The sequence below is a fragment of the Eremothecium cymbalariae genome, chromosome 8 (genome assembly GCF_000235365.1).
Source record: "Eremothecium cymbalariae DBVPG#7215 chromosome 8, complete sequence".
NCBI lineage: Eukaryota > Fungi > Ascomycota > Saccharomycetes > Saccharomycetales > Saccharomycetaceae > Eremothecium > Eremothecium cymbalariae.
The window spans coordinates 227,843-244,981 of NC_016456.1; the positions used below are offsets into that span (position 1 = coordinate 227,843).

General features: G+C 40.5%; 9 protein-coding genes across 9 annotated transcripts; 7 read left to right on the forward strand and 2 right to left on the reverse strand.

Annotated features, from left to right (window-relative positions):
- Positions 1-263: 263 nt before the first annotated feature.
- LST4 (Lst4p) lies at positions 264-2,390 on the forward strand (the record flags this gene model as incomplete). Its single annotated transcript, XM_003648170.1, has 1 exon — positions 264-2,390. The coding sequence occupies one exon, from the start codon at positions 264-266 to the stop codon at positions 2,388-2,390; it is 2,127 nt and encodes a 708-aa protein (XP_003648218.1).
- A 355-nt stretch (positions 2,391-2,745) lies between these two features.
- On the forward strand, positions 2,746-4,794 carry SET2 (histone methyltransferase SET2; the record flags this gene model as incomplete). Its single annotated transcript, XM_003648171.1, has 1 exon — positions 2,746-4,794. The coding sequence occupies one exon, from the start codon at positions 2,746-2,748 to the stop codon at positions 4,792-4,794; it is 2,049 nt and encodes a 682-aa protein (XP_003648219.1).
- Positions 4,795-5,108: 314 nt separating this feature from the next.
- On the forward strand, positions 5,109-5,699 carry ASG7 (Asg7p; the record flags this gene model as incomplete). The annotated part of the gene is made up of 1 exon (XM_003648172.1): positions 5,109-5,699. One exon carries the CDS (start codon positions 5,109-5,111, stop codon positions 5,697-5,699), a length of 591 nt encoding a protein of 196 aa, XP_003648220.1.
- Positions 5,700-6,263: 564 nt separating this feature from the next.
- TOH1 (Toh1p) lies at positions 6,264-7,502 on the forward strand (the record flags this gene model as incomplete). The annotated part of the gene is made up of 1 exon (XM_003648173.1): positions 6,264-7,502. The coding sequence occupies one exon, from the start codon at positions 6,264-6,266 to the stop codon at positions 7,500-7,502; it is 1,239 nt and encodes a 412-aa protein (XP_003648221.1).
- A 516-nt stretch (positions 7,503-8,018) lies between these two features.
- On the forward strand, positions 8,019-9,437 carry STE3 (Ste3p; the record flags this gene model as incomplete). The annotated part of the gene is made up of 1 exon (XM_003648174.1): positions 8,019-9,437. One exon carries the CDS (start codon positions 8,019-8,021, stop codon positions 9,435-9,437), a length of 1,419 nt encoding a protein of 472 aa, XP_003648222.1.
- A 192-nt stretch (positions 9,438-9,629) lies between these two features.
- CPS1 (Gly-Xaa carboxypeptidase) lies at positions 9,630-11,459 on the reverse strand (the record flags this gene model as incomplete). Its single annotated transcript, XM_003648175.1, has 1 exon — positions 9,630-11,459. One exon carries the CDS (start codon positions 11,457-11,459, stop codon positions 9,630-9,632), a length of 1,830 nt encoding a protein of 609 aa, XP_003648223.1.
- A 1,457-nt stretch (positions 11,460-12,916) lies between these two features.
- On the forward strand, positions 12,917-13,594 carry Ecym_8113 (uncharacterized protein; the record flags this gene model as incomplete). The annotated part of the gene is made up of 1 exon (XM_003648176.1): positions 12,917-13,594. The coding sequence occupies one exon, from the start codon at positions 12,917-12,919 to the stop codon at positions 13,592-13,594; it is 678 nt and encodes a 225-aa protein (XP_003648224.1).
- An 887-nt stretch (positions 13,595-14,481) lies between these two features.
- On the forward strand, positions 14,482-14,832 carry RFA3 (Rfa3p; the record flags this gene model as incomplete). Its single annotated transcript, XM_003648177.1, has 1 exon — positions 14,482-14,832. The coding sequence occupies one exon, from the start codon at positions 14,482-14,484 to the stop codon at positions 14,830-14,832; it is 351 nt and encodes a 116-aa protein (XP_003648225.1).
- Positions 14,833-15,158: 326 nt separating this feature from the next.
- Positions 15,159-16,016, reverse strand: KRE9 (Kre9p; the record flags this gene model as incomplete). The annotated part of the gene is made up of 1 exon (XM_003648178.1): positions 15,159-16,016. One exon carries the CDS (start codon positions 16,014-16,016, stop codon positions 15,159-15,161), a length of 858 nt encoding a protein of 285 aa, XP_003648226.1.
- Between the last annotated feature and the right edge of the window lie 1,123 nt (positions 16,017-17,139).

Here is a 17,139-nt window from a genome sequence, read left to right on the forward strand (position 1 = left end):
GAAAATGCTTATGCACTAGCTGAATACTCAAATGTAGTATGCTTCCTCCTCGACAACTATAAATAACACTAGTAGTAAGGTTCTGTAATCCGTTCTTTACTGGTCAGTTGGCTGGGTGCTTTCTTTCCACGCGCTCGAGCCGTTTTCTAATTACTGTAAGGGTCATTTATGAAATAGGAATATTCAAGCATTTGTCCACAAGTTATAGGACAATAATATAAACGGCGATTACAAATTAAAACACAGCTAGTAAGTGGAGGCATATGCAAATCAAAGAGGATATTGGGATGTTGGGAAGGCTGTTGAGAACCAGTTCTTTTGCTGATCTTTTGGGGGGTTCACAGAGTGGTAAAGAAGATGGTAAAGGGGCACAGCATCCTGTTGAAACTACACCACCTCCTCCTATTCACATTCCGGATGAGTTAAAATTACTGTTATATGGATGTAAAAAGATAGACGGAGGGTGGAAGGTGAATGGCGCTATGTCTACATTTCGGCTAGTTGTTGCGCAAGAGTTGGGCCAGATGATGAGTCGGGATAACTACCAGGTGGTGTTGGATTGTTCTTGTTCACGGAATGCTACGATGGGGCCTTTGTCGTGTTCAAACGGGAATGTAGGCCAAATACCATTATCTGAATTGAAGGAATATATATTTGGATCACCTGTGAGGATTAGTGATCGTTGCCAAAGTGATAAAATAAAATTGATAAAGAGTGCGCGGTTAATTGTTGTCACGCGGATATTTTATAATATTCACATACCGTCGACGATAGGCCCCCCACAGAGGATTGCAATTTCGTGTTGTATTCCGGAGTGTTTTTTTACAGTTTTAACTGAGTGCTGGTCACAGGTTAGCAAGTGGTTTGATGACTGTCAGAAGTTATTAGCCCCTTTGTTGGAGGCAGATATCTTACTTCCTAAGGAGTTGAAGGTGAGCTCACCAACTCATGCGGAGTCTATTTTTCACAAGTTTTACAGGAATTTAATAATTCCGTTACACAGTTTGCTTGAAAGCCCTAGGCTCTTCCTTTATCCTGAGCACTCAATGGAATTTACCACAGCTTGGTACAAAGAGGTTTTTAATTGGTTGGAGGTAAAAGATGGACACAAACTGAAGTTCCTACCGGCGCTCCTAGCCAAGGTGAAATACGATTCTGCGGGTGAGTTGACCCAAAATAAGGCATCACGTATTGTGATAATGTCAGGAAATGTCATAGTTGCTAATAAGCTAATATTTATTGTCTCTGCGTTTTTGGGGCCGCGATATCAAGGTGAAATTCAGTTTATTGATACCGACTCTGTTACACCTATTGTGGAACCAAAAGTGGAGCCCACTGATGTTAAATATATTAGCACTATCACCAGTAAAGGGTGGGGGATTCCGCGAAAAAGATCAACTTCAAGTGTATTAAGCAAGTCATCTGAAGAAACTCCCTTTGCACATGTTTTTTTGCCATCCTCTTTAAGAAGCACCAACTCTTTGCAGTGTATATCATCATCTCTTAATAGTCAGTATGGCAGCTATGGCTCATGGTTCAAAAAGTCGATGCCTTTAAGCCATTCACCAAGGGCTAGTGAGTCTCCCGAAAACCCATTTCTCCACCAGCGAAATAACAGCAATTCATCACTTCATCAACAGCTTTTAGGCGTAACTAGTGTCTCGGGTGATAACGGATCAACAGCTACGGCATCTACCACACCCACTATAAACAGATGGTCTCAAGGTTCCCCCTCTATTAACGAGTATGAGGAATACCCGTGGCTGGGATACGGCAATACACTTCCAACAACCACTACAAAAACTAAAATGCAAAAGGTTAACATGCCAAGAAACGTCAATAGGGTCCATGATAAAAAGTTATTACATGATAGATTTAGTAGCATATGCGAGCAGTTAGATGAGCTTGGTTTGAGCACATCTCCAGCCACGGAGTCACATGGGCCCGTCCTCGAAGTTCCCATAATAGAAGATCTAAGTTTTCCAAGTCAAGAACTATTACCATGTTATGCATCTTACATGCACAACTTTGATCCAATTTTCCAACTGCAAGCGTGTCCTATTTCTTCAAATACAGAACGTAAGTTGTTAGAATGTATGAAGGATGACTTGAAAACCTCAGATTATTCAAGGACGTTGCTAATTTCCCTACGTTCTCGGGAAATCGGTGAAATCACTATGAGTAAAGATCGAACTACGAAAGCATTCATTCAAAGAACGAAAAAGATCTTTCAAAATGGGAAACAGGGTAATATATCGCAAAGGTTGGACGAAGCTATTCACTTTATAGACAATCATTTAACTGCATTATGGAAGAAATGGGAGGACCCAGTGGATACAGATGACAAAATCAAATTACTCTATGAATCATTCCGCGAACTAATCAACTAGACTTACCATTTAATGGGTATATTTGTACATAGCAATGCAGAGAACAATTGGGTCTAACTCTTCACTCCCGTTAATACTTGAAATTACTCCAGTAATATCCCTTTTATAGGTCACGTGGTAAATAACTTGGGACGATTTAGCGTGTTTTTTCTTTTAAACAAATTTAAGATAATTCGAAAAGTTCAATTGACAACTAAGCCCTCTGCAATATATTCATATCCTAAGTGGTTTGGATTCTGGTTCATTTATCTCCCTAACTAGCGCAAGTTCTAATTGCAAAAGATACGAACTGTGTGTGATTCAAAACTCTTCATAAAGAATACCAGTATAAACGGCCAGAACCAGGTATTAAAACATGTCAACATCTTCATCGCCATCGAATAGCCTACCGCTTCAAGGCACAGTTGGGTTATTTTTAGACAAGGAAGATAAAACTGAGCAAGCTAAGAAGACTTTTATAGAATTGGAAAAATCTACATATGCTCATAAGCGTCTAGGAAACTCACCTAGTCATGAATTTATGGAGTGTGATTGTTTTGAAGAATATAGAGATGGAAAAAACCATGCATGTGGTGAAACTTCAGACTGTATAAATAGGCTTACACTGATTGAATGTGTTAATGAACTCTGTACATCATGTGGTGATAATTGCCAAAACCAAAGGTTTCAAGGAAGGCAGTATGCAGATATTGCCGTATTCCAAACAGAAAAAAAAGGTTATGGGGTAAGAGCTGAGAAAGATATTGAAGCTAATGAATTTATTTATGAGTATATTGGAGAGGTGATATCTGAATCTGAGTTTCGTGAAAGAATGGTGGACTATGATGTAAGAGGATACAAGCACTTTTATTTCATGATGTTACAAACTGGAGAATTTATTGATGCTACTGAAAAAGGTTGTTTGGCTAGGTTCTGTAATCATTCATGTAATCCTAATGCATATGTTAGTAAATGGGATGTTGCAGGCAAACTAAAGATGGGTATATTTGCTAATAGGAAGATTTTTAAAGGTGAGGAGATTACTTTTGATTATAATGTTGATAGATATGGTGCAACAGCACAACCATGCTATTGTGATGAGCCAAATTGTATTGGGTTTCTTGGTGGCAAAACCCAAACTGATGCGGCTTCTTTATTACCCCAGAATTATGCAGACGCACTAGGAGTTAAACCATCAATAGAGAAGAAGTGGGTAAAAATGAAAAAAGCGAAAGGTGAGGAGATCGATAAAGGTGATTCTAATAATATTAATGTCGAATTCGTGAATTCTCTCGAATTAGAACCATGTATTAAATACAGTGATGTTAACAAAGTTATGAGTGTGTTGCTGCAGATAGATAATGAATTTGTATGTTCCAAACTACTTCAGCGTTTGCTTCTTACAGAAGACGAAACTATGTGTTACCAGATTATTAAATTACATGGTTATAAATGTTTTGATAAGTTGTTGACAATGTTTGATGATGAGGAAACCCAATACACGATTCTTAATTATCTCAGTAAGCTGCCAAGGACCACTAAAAACGGTATAATATCCTCGCAGATTGACAAAAAGATAAATTCATTGAAGTCAAACCCCCGGCTAGAAAAAATTGCTACTCAACTTTCTGAACGATGGGATACGTTTGAAATATACCAACGGATTGCTAAGAGAGATCCTGCAGATTCGAGCGCCAATGGAATTAGTAATGTAACCGACTTTAGAAGAATCAGAATACCAGCGGGACAGGAAAACCATGAAGGTGGAAATTCCGTGAATTTCACACAAAGACAACTTACGAGAGGCGATCAGTCTAATGACTTTCATAAATCAAATTCTCCAAATTCTATTAATTCATCAAGATCTAACGGAACTTTTTTTGATCGCACCAAGAAAAGACCTTTGGACCCAGATTTGTACGAGAAACGTAAAAGAAGAAGGATGGAGTGGGAAAAACAGGAACTGGAGAAGAAGAAACAAGAAGAAGTCCGTTATTTAAAGAAAAAACTGGAAATAGAAAAGCAGAAAAAGTCAGAATTACAACAAATCATAGAAGAGGCGAATAAGCAAAAAGAACAAGAACTACAAGAGCGTCTGCAGAAAGAAAAGGAAGAGATAGAGAGGAGAGAAAGGCGTAAACAGACGCATTCTGTCAGTCGTAGTGAACATAAATGGAATAAGTTTTTTGCATCCTTAGTACCCAACTTAATAAAGTCATACGAAAGTGGGTTAGATAGAGGACGTATTAAGGATTGTGCAAGAGATATTGTCAAAATATTATCTAACAAAGAATTAAAGAAAGATCCAAACAAAGTGCCTCCATCTGAGGTTACCAAAGAAAAGAAAAAGAAAGTGAAAGAATTTTGTAAAATCTACATGGATAAACTGGTTTTGAAAATCCACCAAAAGCCCCCGTCAAAGTAATTAAATAACACCCTTTTGGAAATTGGTATATCACATATAAGTATCGTATCAGGGGTGAAAAGAAGTATTTTTGTAATTTATTTGTTTTATATATTCATGCATGAAATTTTGGATCAAATGCATCTGAGTAGTTTCACCATTGTAATTACCCAAAATGGGAATATGTTGTGTTGCCAGGGCAAGGGGTTATATCGGAGCTGATGTGTCAGTTTTTTAAGCTTTTTTGTAATATTATAAATTAAACCGTAATTGTGAGCTAGTGTGATCTTATTCTCTAGTTGAGGGTTAACTTCAAACTGCATCAATCGCCTAATATGTGCGAATTAGGAATTATCCCTTTCCAAGAAGAATTAGGAATATATTTTTGTCAGTGTACAAGTTGTTCTGCTTCAAAAAGATATAGATCATATATCGTTAGGTTTTTCGTAGCAGGTTTTTTTATTCCGTTGTTCTGGTTTATAATAATAGGATTGTGCATTTATATACATTTATGGCACTACAATGATGTGATGTTCCCAACGGTTGCCGATAATGAATTACCTACTCAATTTGAAATGGAAAGAGATATGGAACGTCAGATTGTCACCATAACTAAAGGAAAAAATAACACATATCATGTTGTAAGTCAGAAATGTGATACCAAGACTGCAGAAGATATTTGTGATGTTGTTACGACTGTCGAAAATGATGCCTCTTTTGACTTGTTAAAGCTTCTTCATTATCACCATTACAAAATGATGGCAGAACACGTCATTGAATCTCATGATTATTGGAAAAAGTGTTATTTAAAATGGTCTCTAAGGGCAGGGGCGTGTATTATAGGTAATACTGCCTTAGTCATGACTTTTTTTGCAACAACTTCAAGTTATAATATCAATAAAAGTCAAATGAATATTGCTGGATAAAATACAGTACCGATAGTGTCAATGATGTTCCAATGATAGATATATACCTATAGTATTGTTGCTCCCTTCTGTCATCACATACATTGCACTCATCGAAGACAAAAACATATTAATAATATAATTCTAAACTAGCTACAACATTATGAAAACACATGAGTCTTGATGTAAGCTTTCTATGTATCCTCTAATGATGATTCGTTTACCCAACTTGCAGAATCAGAACTGAAATGCTAACCTATTTTATTACTTTTTTTACCCTACTACTCTCTTCGAGGTTTGCAGAACCGGTAGGTCGAGTTTCAAACATCAGATTTGCATCATCATGCGTCACGGAGATTGTCATCACGATTATGTAATTTTAACGGTGATGAAAGCCATGGCAGGAAATCGTGCCACAAAACCTCGAGTAAAGTAAACACAGAGAAATAATAATACTCTAGAACGATGATAAAAAAATACGAGAATTCATCTGCTAATGACAGATATTAATTATTATTGTTATGAAGAGTTTTATTATGTGTAATTGTATGCCTAATATTGGTTTGTCACTCACGTTCATTGAAAATGTACAACATCGCAACAGCCCTAGCAAGTCAGGTACTATTGCTAGGAACAGTGAAATCTGTTGACAACGGTGAATCTGTGTTACCAGTTAAGTCTCAGATATTTAATACTGAAAATAGTAAGCTATGTCAAGCTATTGATTTTGTGAATGTTGGGTTTACAGGCTCTTATCTCCCAGTCAGTTCTTTAAACGATATCGAAAAAGATACATGCAGTTGTGATGTTGGTGAACGTGTTTGGTTCTCAGGAAATATTGCCCCTATTGATGATGCTGTAACTGTTCATTTCCGTGGACCTCTCAAATTGCACAAGTTCGCCTTTTACACATCTCCTTACTATGTTCTTGGAAATCCTCATTCAGGTGATTGGGAGCGTATGGCTCATTATGATTCATCTACTCAAAAGAGAGAAAATGTCACCTTTTTAAACAAGGAAGGCCCTCATTCTCTATGCTTGGGCAAGGCTCTTTCATACGCAGATGATTCAGGTATTGCGAGTGCGGTTGAATCCACAACTTTATCTGATGAAGCAGTGCTTAGTTCTGATGAGGAGTTTGTAATATTTTCGGAATTGGAATGTCCACCATCTGCATTTGATGGAGCTTGCGGGGTTTACCGTGAAGGCATCCCTGCTTATCATGGTTTTGATGGTGATACCAAAATGTTTTTGTTCGAATTTGAAATGCCTACGGAGCCTCAAACTCCAAATCCACACTTTGAATTCTACGACATGCCTGCAATATGGCTATTGAATGCACACATCCCTAGAACTGCCCAATATCCAAACAACGTTAAATGTTCCTGTTGGGCAAGCGGCTGTGGAGAATTTGATATTTTTGAGGTTATGAATAGTACTGAAGTTAATCATCTATACTCTGCATTCCATACTTTCCAAGGGATTGATGATGTGGGTATTGGAATTCAAGCACCAGCATATCTAGAAAGAGATCCACATGGTATAATGGCCGGAGGAGTAATTTTTGATTCCAAAGGCTATACCAGAGTCTTCTTTTCAGATAAAATTGATTTTGACGACGATGTAATTACAGCAAGTACACTATACAAGATAATGAACTCAATTTCACCGAAATCGGTCCATCAATCTAAATTAACTAAGGTTTCTATATATGCTCCAATGGATGATGTTAAGTCTATCGGTATTAAACTAACTCAAAAATCCAGTATAATAGCATATTCCCTTGTTGCGCTAACCACCCTCATTCTATATTCAAAGCTATAAAAACAATTGTGGTTAACTTGACGACGTTGCTATTGGCCTATCAATATGACTGCCAGAATACCCGTCATAACTCCGTAAATGGTTAATTTAAGTCATTCGTTTTTTCGTTGTTAATTATATCCATTGTTGTTCACTTTTTCGATCTACTGCTAACCAATTTGGAGATGTAATTTTCAACACAGTTAGATGTGCGCCGAGCTCTGAACCTTATTTAACGGGCACTTTTTTTGCATGCTTCTATTGATGGACTAATTAGGCAGGTTTACAGGGCATTAACTATAGTACTCAAAAGTTGTGAAACGACGTTTAGCAATGTAGCAAAAGATATATTGGCAAATATAGTTGAGATACATTTGTTGTTTCAGATAAGTAATTACTTCCTCCTTTTCATGCTATAAAAAAGCATGCTGTTATCCATTTCGATATTCTTTTCTGTCGGTTGACAAGCGCTGTCATTGCCATTACCGCTGTCACCGCATTTACGAAAGAAGAAATAAACAATCATTAGTTAATAGTATGGGATACGCTCAAGTGATTATTGCTCTTTCATTGATAGCTCTAATATTACTGTTACCTCCTTTGGTGTGGCATGCAAAAACCAGGAATACACCAGCTATAATTCTGATTATATGGCTTTTGATTGTGAATGTTAAATCTATCATCGATGCAGCAATATGGGGAGGAGAAGATTTTGTTAGCAAATGGAATGGTTATGGTTGGTGTGATATTGCTATAAAGCTAGAGATGGGCTCTAATGTTGGCGTATCTTGTGCAGTTGCGAATATTGCACATAATTTGCATGTTATATTAAAGGCCAAGTCAGTATTGCCTGATGCTAGTTCCTGGCGTAAGCTTCTGGTTGATTTGAGTTTCTGTTTAATAACTCCAATATTAGTTATGAGTTTGTCATATTTGGTTCAAGTTCTCAGATTTGGGATTTTTAGATATAATGGATGTCAGAATATGCTTTCGCCTACATGGGTCACTACAATGACATATACGGTCTGGATGTTTCTTTGGTCTCTTGTTGGGTTTATATATGCAATGTTGCTGTTATGGGTATTCTATCAAAAGCGGAAAGATGTGAGAGACTTATTACACTGTACTAATTCAGGGTTGAATTTATCTAGATTTGCAAGACTTTTAATATTTTGTTTGGTAATTATTCTTATTATGTTCCCATTTTCGGTGTTTTCCTTTGTATATGAGCTGAAGAATGTTGGAGGAGCATATAGTTTCGCCGCTATACATACGCCCAGTATGTGGTACTTTATTCCACACTTTGATCCTGGTGTTCCGTTGTATAACATTTGGCTGTACATTTTCATGTCTTATCTGGTATTTTTGATTTTTGGTTTGGGTTCAGATGCATTAGCACTATATGCTAAATGCTTAAGATCCATAGGTCTAGGTCAAATACTGGATAAGTTCAACGGATATCTGGAGAAAAATTCTGACTCTCGTGTATCCAAATTGACTGGTCGATTCATGAAAAGACAAGGTTATGAACAGTTCAGTATCGGTACAATAAGTGACAGTACTGCTACCTTTAGTTACGACACGAGATCTACCAATAGTGCTCCTTCAAACTTTGTTATCGACTATGTGCTGCCACAAGATATTAAAAGGCAGGAAAGACGAAAAAGGTATGGCGTTAAAATGGAAGAACTAGGGTACGGTAAAGATAAATCTTTGAATGATCTGATGCTATCAGTTGAAGACGATTTGGACTTTAATGGTCCTGTAGATTGCTCTCCTTTCGCTGATATTTCGCCATTTACTAATATTTCGTTTTCTGAGGAAATCAACGCCAAACTAAACACTGTAGAAGAAGAAGTACATAGAAGTATGCACAGTGGTTCAACTATAGCAGATAATACTACACATGCAGAGGATATAGACTTCAAATCCGAGTGTAAGTATAAACATAAATGATTTTGGGGCTATTCATTTAACATACAAAAGTTTTTTATTAAAGAGGTGCGATTTGTCTCTCACCATTGGTATACATAAATAATCACCATTAGTTGATTACATGCAGTGCTTCTAATGTCTTGTCATAATTATAATATTTTGCCATATATGTTAGTAAGATAAAAAGTAACTTATAAACTAATGTCCTGAAGGTTAAGAATCCTTAAATTGTTCGTTAACGTTCACAACATATTCATAAACGAACCCTATTGTATTCAAGAGAGAAGAACCATGTATGTATTCGTTCACTGAGTGGATCTTTTCCATCATATCAGGTGTATAAACCGCAGCACTCATCCGATAGATATTTTTAGTTGAATTCCAATAAAACTTACTGTCCGTATTCGCAGAAAATAATGAGCCCGTAACGTAAAAGTCAATATCTTTGTCAACGAGCACATTGGACTCATAAACATCTTGCAATGTGCCAGCGAACACATCCCACGTTGAACCACTTGTAGGGGATATTGGAGAGGGATCCAACCTATTAAGGGGTGTGACCTCGATATAGCCAATAGGGGTAGCCGGCCAGATTTCCTTGCCTTCTAAGGTGATACCATACCCGTGCCTTCTAGCTACTCTTTTAACAAGCACCAGATCATCTTCTATAACTGCATCTATAGAAGAGGTGATTTCTACTCTGTGGTTAACTATGAAGGTCGTGGACTCCGGTAAAGCATTTGCCTTCACACCGCCCTTTATAACATCTACTGCTTTAGTCGTCCTTATCATTGGCGAATATAGGGGATTATGGGAAAGATAACTAGTAATGACCATGTCATCTATTCTACTGCGGTGAGTACTTAATAAAGCTCTGCGGACATTATATGGCATAGAATCTGTATGTTCTGCAACACATTCTAGCATTGAATTTAGCGGGTTTCCTTCATTAAAGTGGTATGGGAACACTTTATCTTCAATCAAAGAAATTAATTCAGAAGCAACACCAATCGTAGTGTGAACTGGTGGCGCCGAGGAATGACCGCCATGACCATGGATCTTGACTTCTAAATCGACATAGCCTTTCTCACTAACCAAAATTGGAGCGATGTATAAATGTTCATTTAGTGCTCGAACACCATAACCTTCGTCAAGAAGTGCATAGATCCCGTCATCACCATAACGCTCATACACCGCTTTTGAAATTTCCTTGGCACCTTGGATACCCCCGACTTCCTCATCAAAACCAAACCCTATAAGCAAAGTTCTCCTAGGGGTAAACCCATCCTTTAAAAGTTGTTCCACAGCAATTAACTCCGCTATTAGTAAATACTTATCATCTAGAACACCTCTCCCCCAAATTATATCCCTCTTCTCGTCGTAAAACGCATCAAACGGAGGATATTCCCACTCATCGATAGTCGTCGGATTCACAGGAACCACATCCTGATGCGCTGTTAGGAGAAGCGGCTTTAAGTCTGGCTCAGACCCATTCCATGTATACAACAACCCTACTTTATTCACCTTCTCGAGCTTTAGAGACGAATGAACAAGAGGGAACTGCTCCTCCAAGTACTTATGTAATTTAAAGAACTCGGAATAATATTCCAGATCTTCTGAAGGAGGTGGGTAGTTGTCCTCTATAACTGTTGGGATCTGCACTGCCCCACGCAACTTCAACACTGCGTCTGATTTGAAATCTGCATCATTAAAAATAGTCCCTATGGACTTGTTAAATTTTGGGGAAACTGCGGCAATCTTGGAACAGCGCGAACTTGTAACAAACTCCGAGTTGAACATACCATCTCCGCTTGCACCTCCTCCTCGTCCGCCTCCACAGCTCGAGAACCTCATCTCCAGCAACCAATCTGAAGGAAGAACAAACTGCGTTACTGAAGAAGCATAAAACAACAGCCAACCTAGCAGAAAAATACCACAAGTTAAAACCCCGACTCGTAAAATAGAGTTGCTTTTACGCTTCCGTGTATTCCTCAAAACTTCAGAGTCCTGAAGATCCTCAAGATCCCCAGGCAACTTGACCATTTTTGAAATTATTCTAAAATCCAAAATATCTAAGCCCCAAAAACCCTCTAATACTTGTTATGAGCTTGATTCTCTTCCTATAGCCTCGGACTAGACTTGTATCTCTAAATAATGTTACATATATGCTATATGTTGTATGTGCATGGTACAGACTTCGGACTGTTCACCCTTTTTAATGCCCTGGTAGAGCCCTGGTTCCGTTATCACGCCACGAGCGGCGCCGCAGTCACGTGACATTACCGTCATGTGACACAGGTCACATGACCAAATTTAACGAAGAAAACGGTTGCTTCGTCGCTCGCCCACTGTTTTCGGATTGAGCAGAATTCACGCCGAAAAATCAAACAATAATGCGATTTTCGAAGAGTGCAGAAAAATTTAAAGGTCGGCAAGGAAATCATAACGTATTGCCCGATTCGGTATCTAATTCCTCACTTATGTTAAGCACACTATCCCCTAACCCACCGTGCTTAAATAGACCTACAACAGCGTCTTACATACACAGGTAGAACCAAAGTAAACAAACTACGCAGGTTTATAACAATATGCCCAAGTCCGTCTGGTATTATGCTATATGCAACAAACAAGCCTTTCAGCTTACCGGTTTTTTTTCTTTTGCTCAATCCTGTTGTACTTTATTAAAAAAAAAGTCGTGATTAGTGTCCTGCAGTAATTTACTGTTCGAGCAGGGACAAAATACACAACACTATTACATCGGGCAGCCAAATTCTTGTTATTCTTTCATGCAACCTTGCAATATAGAAACAACCAAGAGACACATATAATCTTGACTATGTAATATTTCGAAATGTGTGAAAGGGATAGATATCAACATGTTTCCCTGCTCTCCCCGATGGCGGTGGCGCTCGTGGCCGTTCGGCCCCCGAGCTGGTTGGCTGCCCGGCGGGGATGTGAGGGAGGGGGGGGGGCGAATTGCAGCAAAAAAGCAAAGGCGCTTTTTAGTCAAAATCCCAAAAAAAAGCCGGAAAAACAGATTCCGATTGGGAAAAGGGAAAATGTGTTCAGTATTCCGAAGGTTGGACACAGAGCAGATCAAGACTACGATTCAATTAGTAGACCGGAACAACCATCTGAGAACGAGAGTTCGGAACAACAGTACTACTGTGTCAGATTTTGAAAGGCCTAGTTTTGCATTTTTTGTTCCCTATAGGACCGGGAGAAGAGAGAAGCAGACAAGCAAACATTTTTAATAATATGAAGACTAGAAGAATATTTAAATATATATATATATGTTGGTTTTAACGATGGATAGATCCCCATCAGCACAAGGACTATACTGGAAGATAATATCAGGCATATATCTAATCTACCGCCTGGACGTATTCCACTACTATACCTCGACTTCTGGCAAGCCAAACAGGTCTATTTTTCGATACCAGCGTTCTCAGGATTTTTTTTTTGACTCCAATACAATAGTATTATAACAGTAAAAATAAATGACTACGTCAAAAACAACTCGTCGTCAGGTCATCAGGAAAATCGTATCGGTCCAATTCAACGACAAGTGCGACGACGATGCGACCAGCATCATCGCGTATGATGAGGATATAGTCGCTAATTACGTTACGTCGTTGATCTGCAAGTTTCTGCAGTTCGACGTTAATTTCAACATCATGCTGGTCTTTGCTCACAGCTACGATGTCCAACCGTTCCACGAAAAATACCTACAGGACTTCAACGCTACCGTCCTCGACTCGCTAGAGCGTGAGGGCGAAGACTCTTGGGGTGACTACCGTTCCAAACAAACCAATATTCTGCTGACATACAAGATGGCCATGTTCGATGCATGTCCCTACACAGACATGATCATCTTTGTCGACTACTTGCCCGACCTGGATGACTACTCTCACGCCATCAGAAACCTCAAAAATGGCTATGGTTTCTGCTACCTGGTTTTCGACCCGGAAACCGTTGAGGCTGCTGACACCATCTCCTCCATCTACCAAAAGTACGACCTCCACAGACATCTCCAACAATACCACTCTATAGCCGATGACTCTTGCTCTGACTTGGTCCCGGTAGATCCCAATATGGAAATGCTGCTGTCCATGTTGGAGGTCGAAGAGAATAACGCAATGCATAAGCATAACTACTACGACACCGTCACCTACTAAGGAGCCGTCGCCGCTCACCACCCATCGGACGGACCCGAGGGGGGCATGCAGGCTTCCTGCCCCTAAAAAACCTACACGCACATACACAATACACATACATGAAGAACTGCAGCCATGAAAAAGCTGCACCTTTTCAAAAACCTCGAGAAAAAGGGAGGCCAAAAACCAAACCCACCTTCTCTTTCTCTCTTTCTCTCTTTCTACCAACTTCTGCACAGTCTAACTTAGCATTTCATCTCTAATTGTATTTATTATTATATTACCCACTATTCCTTTTTAATTCCACAAATAAACTGTTCCCAAGTATATTTGTCACGCTTAATCCATGTCCTGCGTAAATGGACGCAGGCCCGTCCGCGCATAGGCGGTTGCACGCCGAGAAGGCTTGCTCTGCCTGCGTGCGAGCCTGGGCGGGCCTGGGCGGGCTCGGCCCGCCCAGGCCCGCCTGTCAACTTTGGGATCGCCCAGCGTGGTGTTGCCCCTTGAAAGTGTTGCCCAGAGCGGTGCGCAGACAGGGCTCGGAGTCCTGAGCATCGTGGAACGCGACAGGAGGTCTGGACTTTGGTCACGTGGTAGTTGTCACGTGGTTGCAAGCGCGTTCTCTCGAGGTCTGGTTCCCGTTCTTGCGGGAGACGCGTTAGGAGGCATATGAAAAGTGAAAAAATACTGCAAGTGGTGGGCTTCAAACAGCCATACGTCCTTCCTTTACATTTAGGTAGTACTTACACCCGGTGGTTCCCGAAGATCGAGATTGAGAAGATATAGAGCTGAGTCCACATACAAAAGGCAGCAGCAGCAGCATCAGTGGCAGCATCAATCGAGCTTAAACAAGCATATAAGCAGCAGCAGCAGCAGCAAACAGCGACAAGGATTAGTAAAATATAAGAATGTCGCATCATACTCCCCGAATTGATCCCACACAAGTGAGCAGCACGAGCTGCAGCGTGTTTCGTTTGATTGGCAGGGTTGCGGCGCAGCCTAAGCAGGACGAAATTACCATTCAATCTCCTACAACCAATAGGGAAATGATCACGTTAACTTCGATACGCGTGTCGCAGCTGACTAAATTCAGCGTGGACAGTTGGTATGAGTTTGTTTGCCGGGCGAAGGATTCAGGGGATGCAGGGTTTTTTGTACTTGACTCAATAAAGTTGCCGTTGCCAGATGGCGATGAGTTGAGTGTGGAGGGTGTGGTTGCGTTGCAGCAGCTCACAAGCAAGTTTCCGGAGATTTATTGAAGTGTGCGAAAGCATATCCGTTGTGATGGGCAAAAGGCAACAGCGAACGGGTCTCTGTTTCTTGGCAGAGAATGTTTTAGGACAAAAGGTGAACGACGGGTTGTTGGGTGGTGAATTATATAACTTTTGACTAAGACAGTATGCTAATAATGAAATAATAGTAATAATAAATTATGTTTTAGACCCAAAGAAACCTCGAATAAAACAAAGAAAAAGATGTTATTAAAAGTGAAACAAAAAATGTTACCGGGGGTAGGCTGGGTCCGAGGCTGACGAGGTTGGATATCAATGCAATATCTCGTCTGTTTTAAAATACTGAGAGGAAACTACCGTTTTGCGCGGCTCTTGGCTGCGGCGCGATAGTTCAGCTTGCGTGTTGAGAGGGTCAATCTGCTCTTAGGATCGTATCCGAGCCCATTTTCGCTGGGTTGGGGAGCCGGAGTCTGGCCGTTGATCACGGACGTAAAACTGTCTGTCCTAGGGATGGTTATTGTGCTGAGTTGGAACGCATATAACTTCAAACTGGCATAGTAACTAACGGCACTAGTCGGGTGGCGAATAGACCATGTGGTGGCGGTTACAGTGGTTCCTGGTTGTGTCTGTATCGGAGCCCATCGAGTGAGTGCTGTTTGTTCGGTGTAGGGCACTGTAATGTACCCTAAAGTAGGATTGAATGAACTCCCAGACTTGTCTGCAGTTATATGCCCTTCTCCCCAGGGTTTTCCCTTGTAATGCGTTGTGTCCGTTGCTAGTTTGGACATCGATTCTAATAGAAAACGATCGGAATAATGGATAGAATATCCCATAATGCCTGCATTCGCCGTCAACTGAATAAAGTACTCTCCATCAGGCACAAGATCAGCCTTTATAACCACAGGGTAGGTTAGCTCCCCATTTTCTTCCTTGAGTTGGTTAGGCAGGATGTTTGCTCCAAGATTGTGGCCACATTTAAACTGGCCTTCGTCAGGTGGACCCCAGCATAAGGTGATATTGTAAACTACCACATCTTCGAGCCTGGGATAAGTCTCAGTTGCAAATTTCCATCCTAGTGTTATCCTAGCGGATCCAGAAGCTGCAGAAAACTTGTCCCCTCCAGCAGGCCTGATCACATCCATATCTGCTCGTACCAGCGTCGACAAAAACCACCACACTAGCACTTTCAGCCCAAGAAACCCTACTTGCATACTTGTGCTTTATCTTTTTACCTGGTTCCTGGTTTCTCTTATCCTATATTAGAACCTCAAAACCTCCTCCTATGCCAAACGAACTTAAGTGCTGTGTATAATAACTAAGTATCGTTAACTGCTATCCTGCAAACTAAACAATCTGATCCGATCCGATCTGATCTCAATTCGACTGCTACTGTTATCTATATACTTTTCTCGCAATCCGCTGGTGTGTCCACGACAAATTTCAACTCTACAGTAACTGAGCCAGGTCCTTTTATGTTCTTTACCTTTCTATCTGCGTCTGTCTCCCTTATCCAATTACCAACCACCACGACAAGCAAACTCTTTTTGGCTTGAGGTGAAGTCTCACTACAAAAAAATCCTAAAATATCTATATATCTATATATTGTAAACCCGCCACTAATGTCCACGTCGTCTATTGCTGAAAACTCTGTGCCCCATTTTCAGCGCAACTCCTCCATCATATTTACGCTCCTCCGTTTCACTCTTCCCTCCTACTACCTGTCGCTAGCACTACCACCAAGAATAAAACAATACACACCACACACATGCATGTCTGTGTCCGTCGCATAACCTGCTTTACTGCGTCTCTTAACACCCATCATTATCTAAGTAAACTTCCCCCCTCTGCCTCCAACTCCTCCTCCTCCTCCTCCTCCTCCTCCTCCTCCTCCTCCTCATTCCCTCTCACATTCAATCGCTTTCTGTTTCTATTTCCTCTAAATCATTGTAGGAAATGTCGAATTCCGCAATTTTGCAAAGAGATACGCTTGCTTCATACATAAATACGTACACACAAAACGTCGGAAAGCCTCACCCCTCCATGCCGACTTTGATCCAGTACGATACCTCGAGGGGCTCGTTTTATTCTCCATCCGGTAGCTGAAAATGGGATTTTGGCCCTCCATTACGTATCGTGTTACAGTCTACTGCGTGATGAACACCACGATACAATATACGGTGCCGAGCTTCGGATGTGGCGCGACAGCGTCGCCCGCTGCCTAGGCGACGCTGTGGCACAGGTGTACAGCGCATTAAACGGCTACGTTCTCAGAGATCTGGTGAAGGTGCTGGTCGGCGAGCCCAAGGAGCAGGAAGCCGACCTCGAATAGCGATG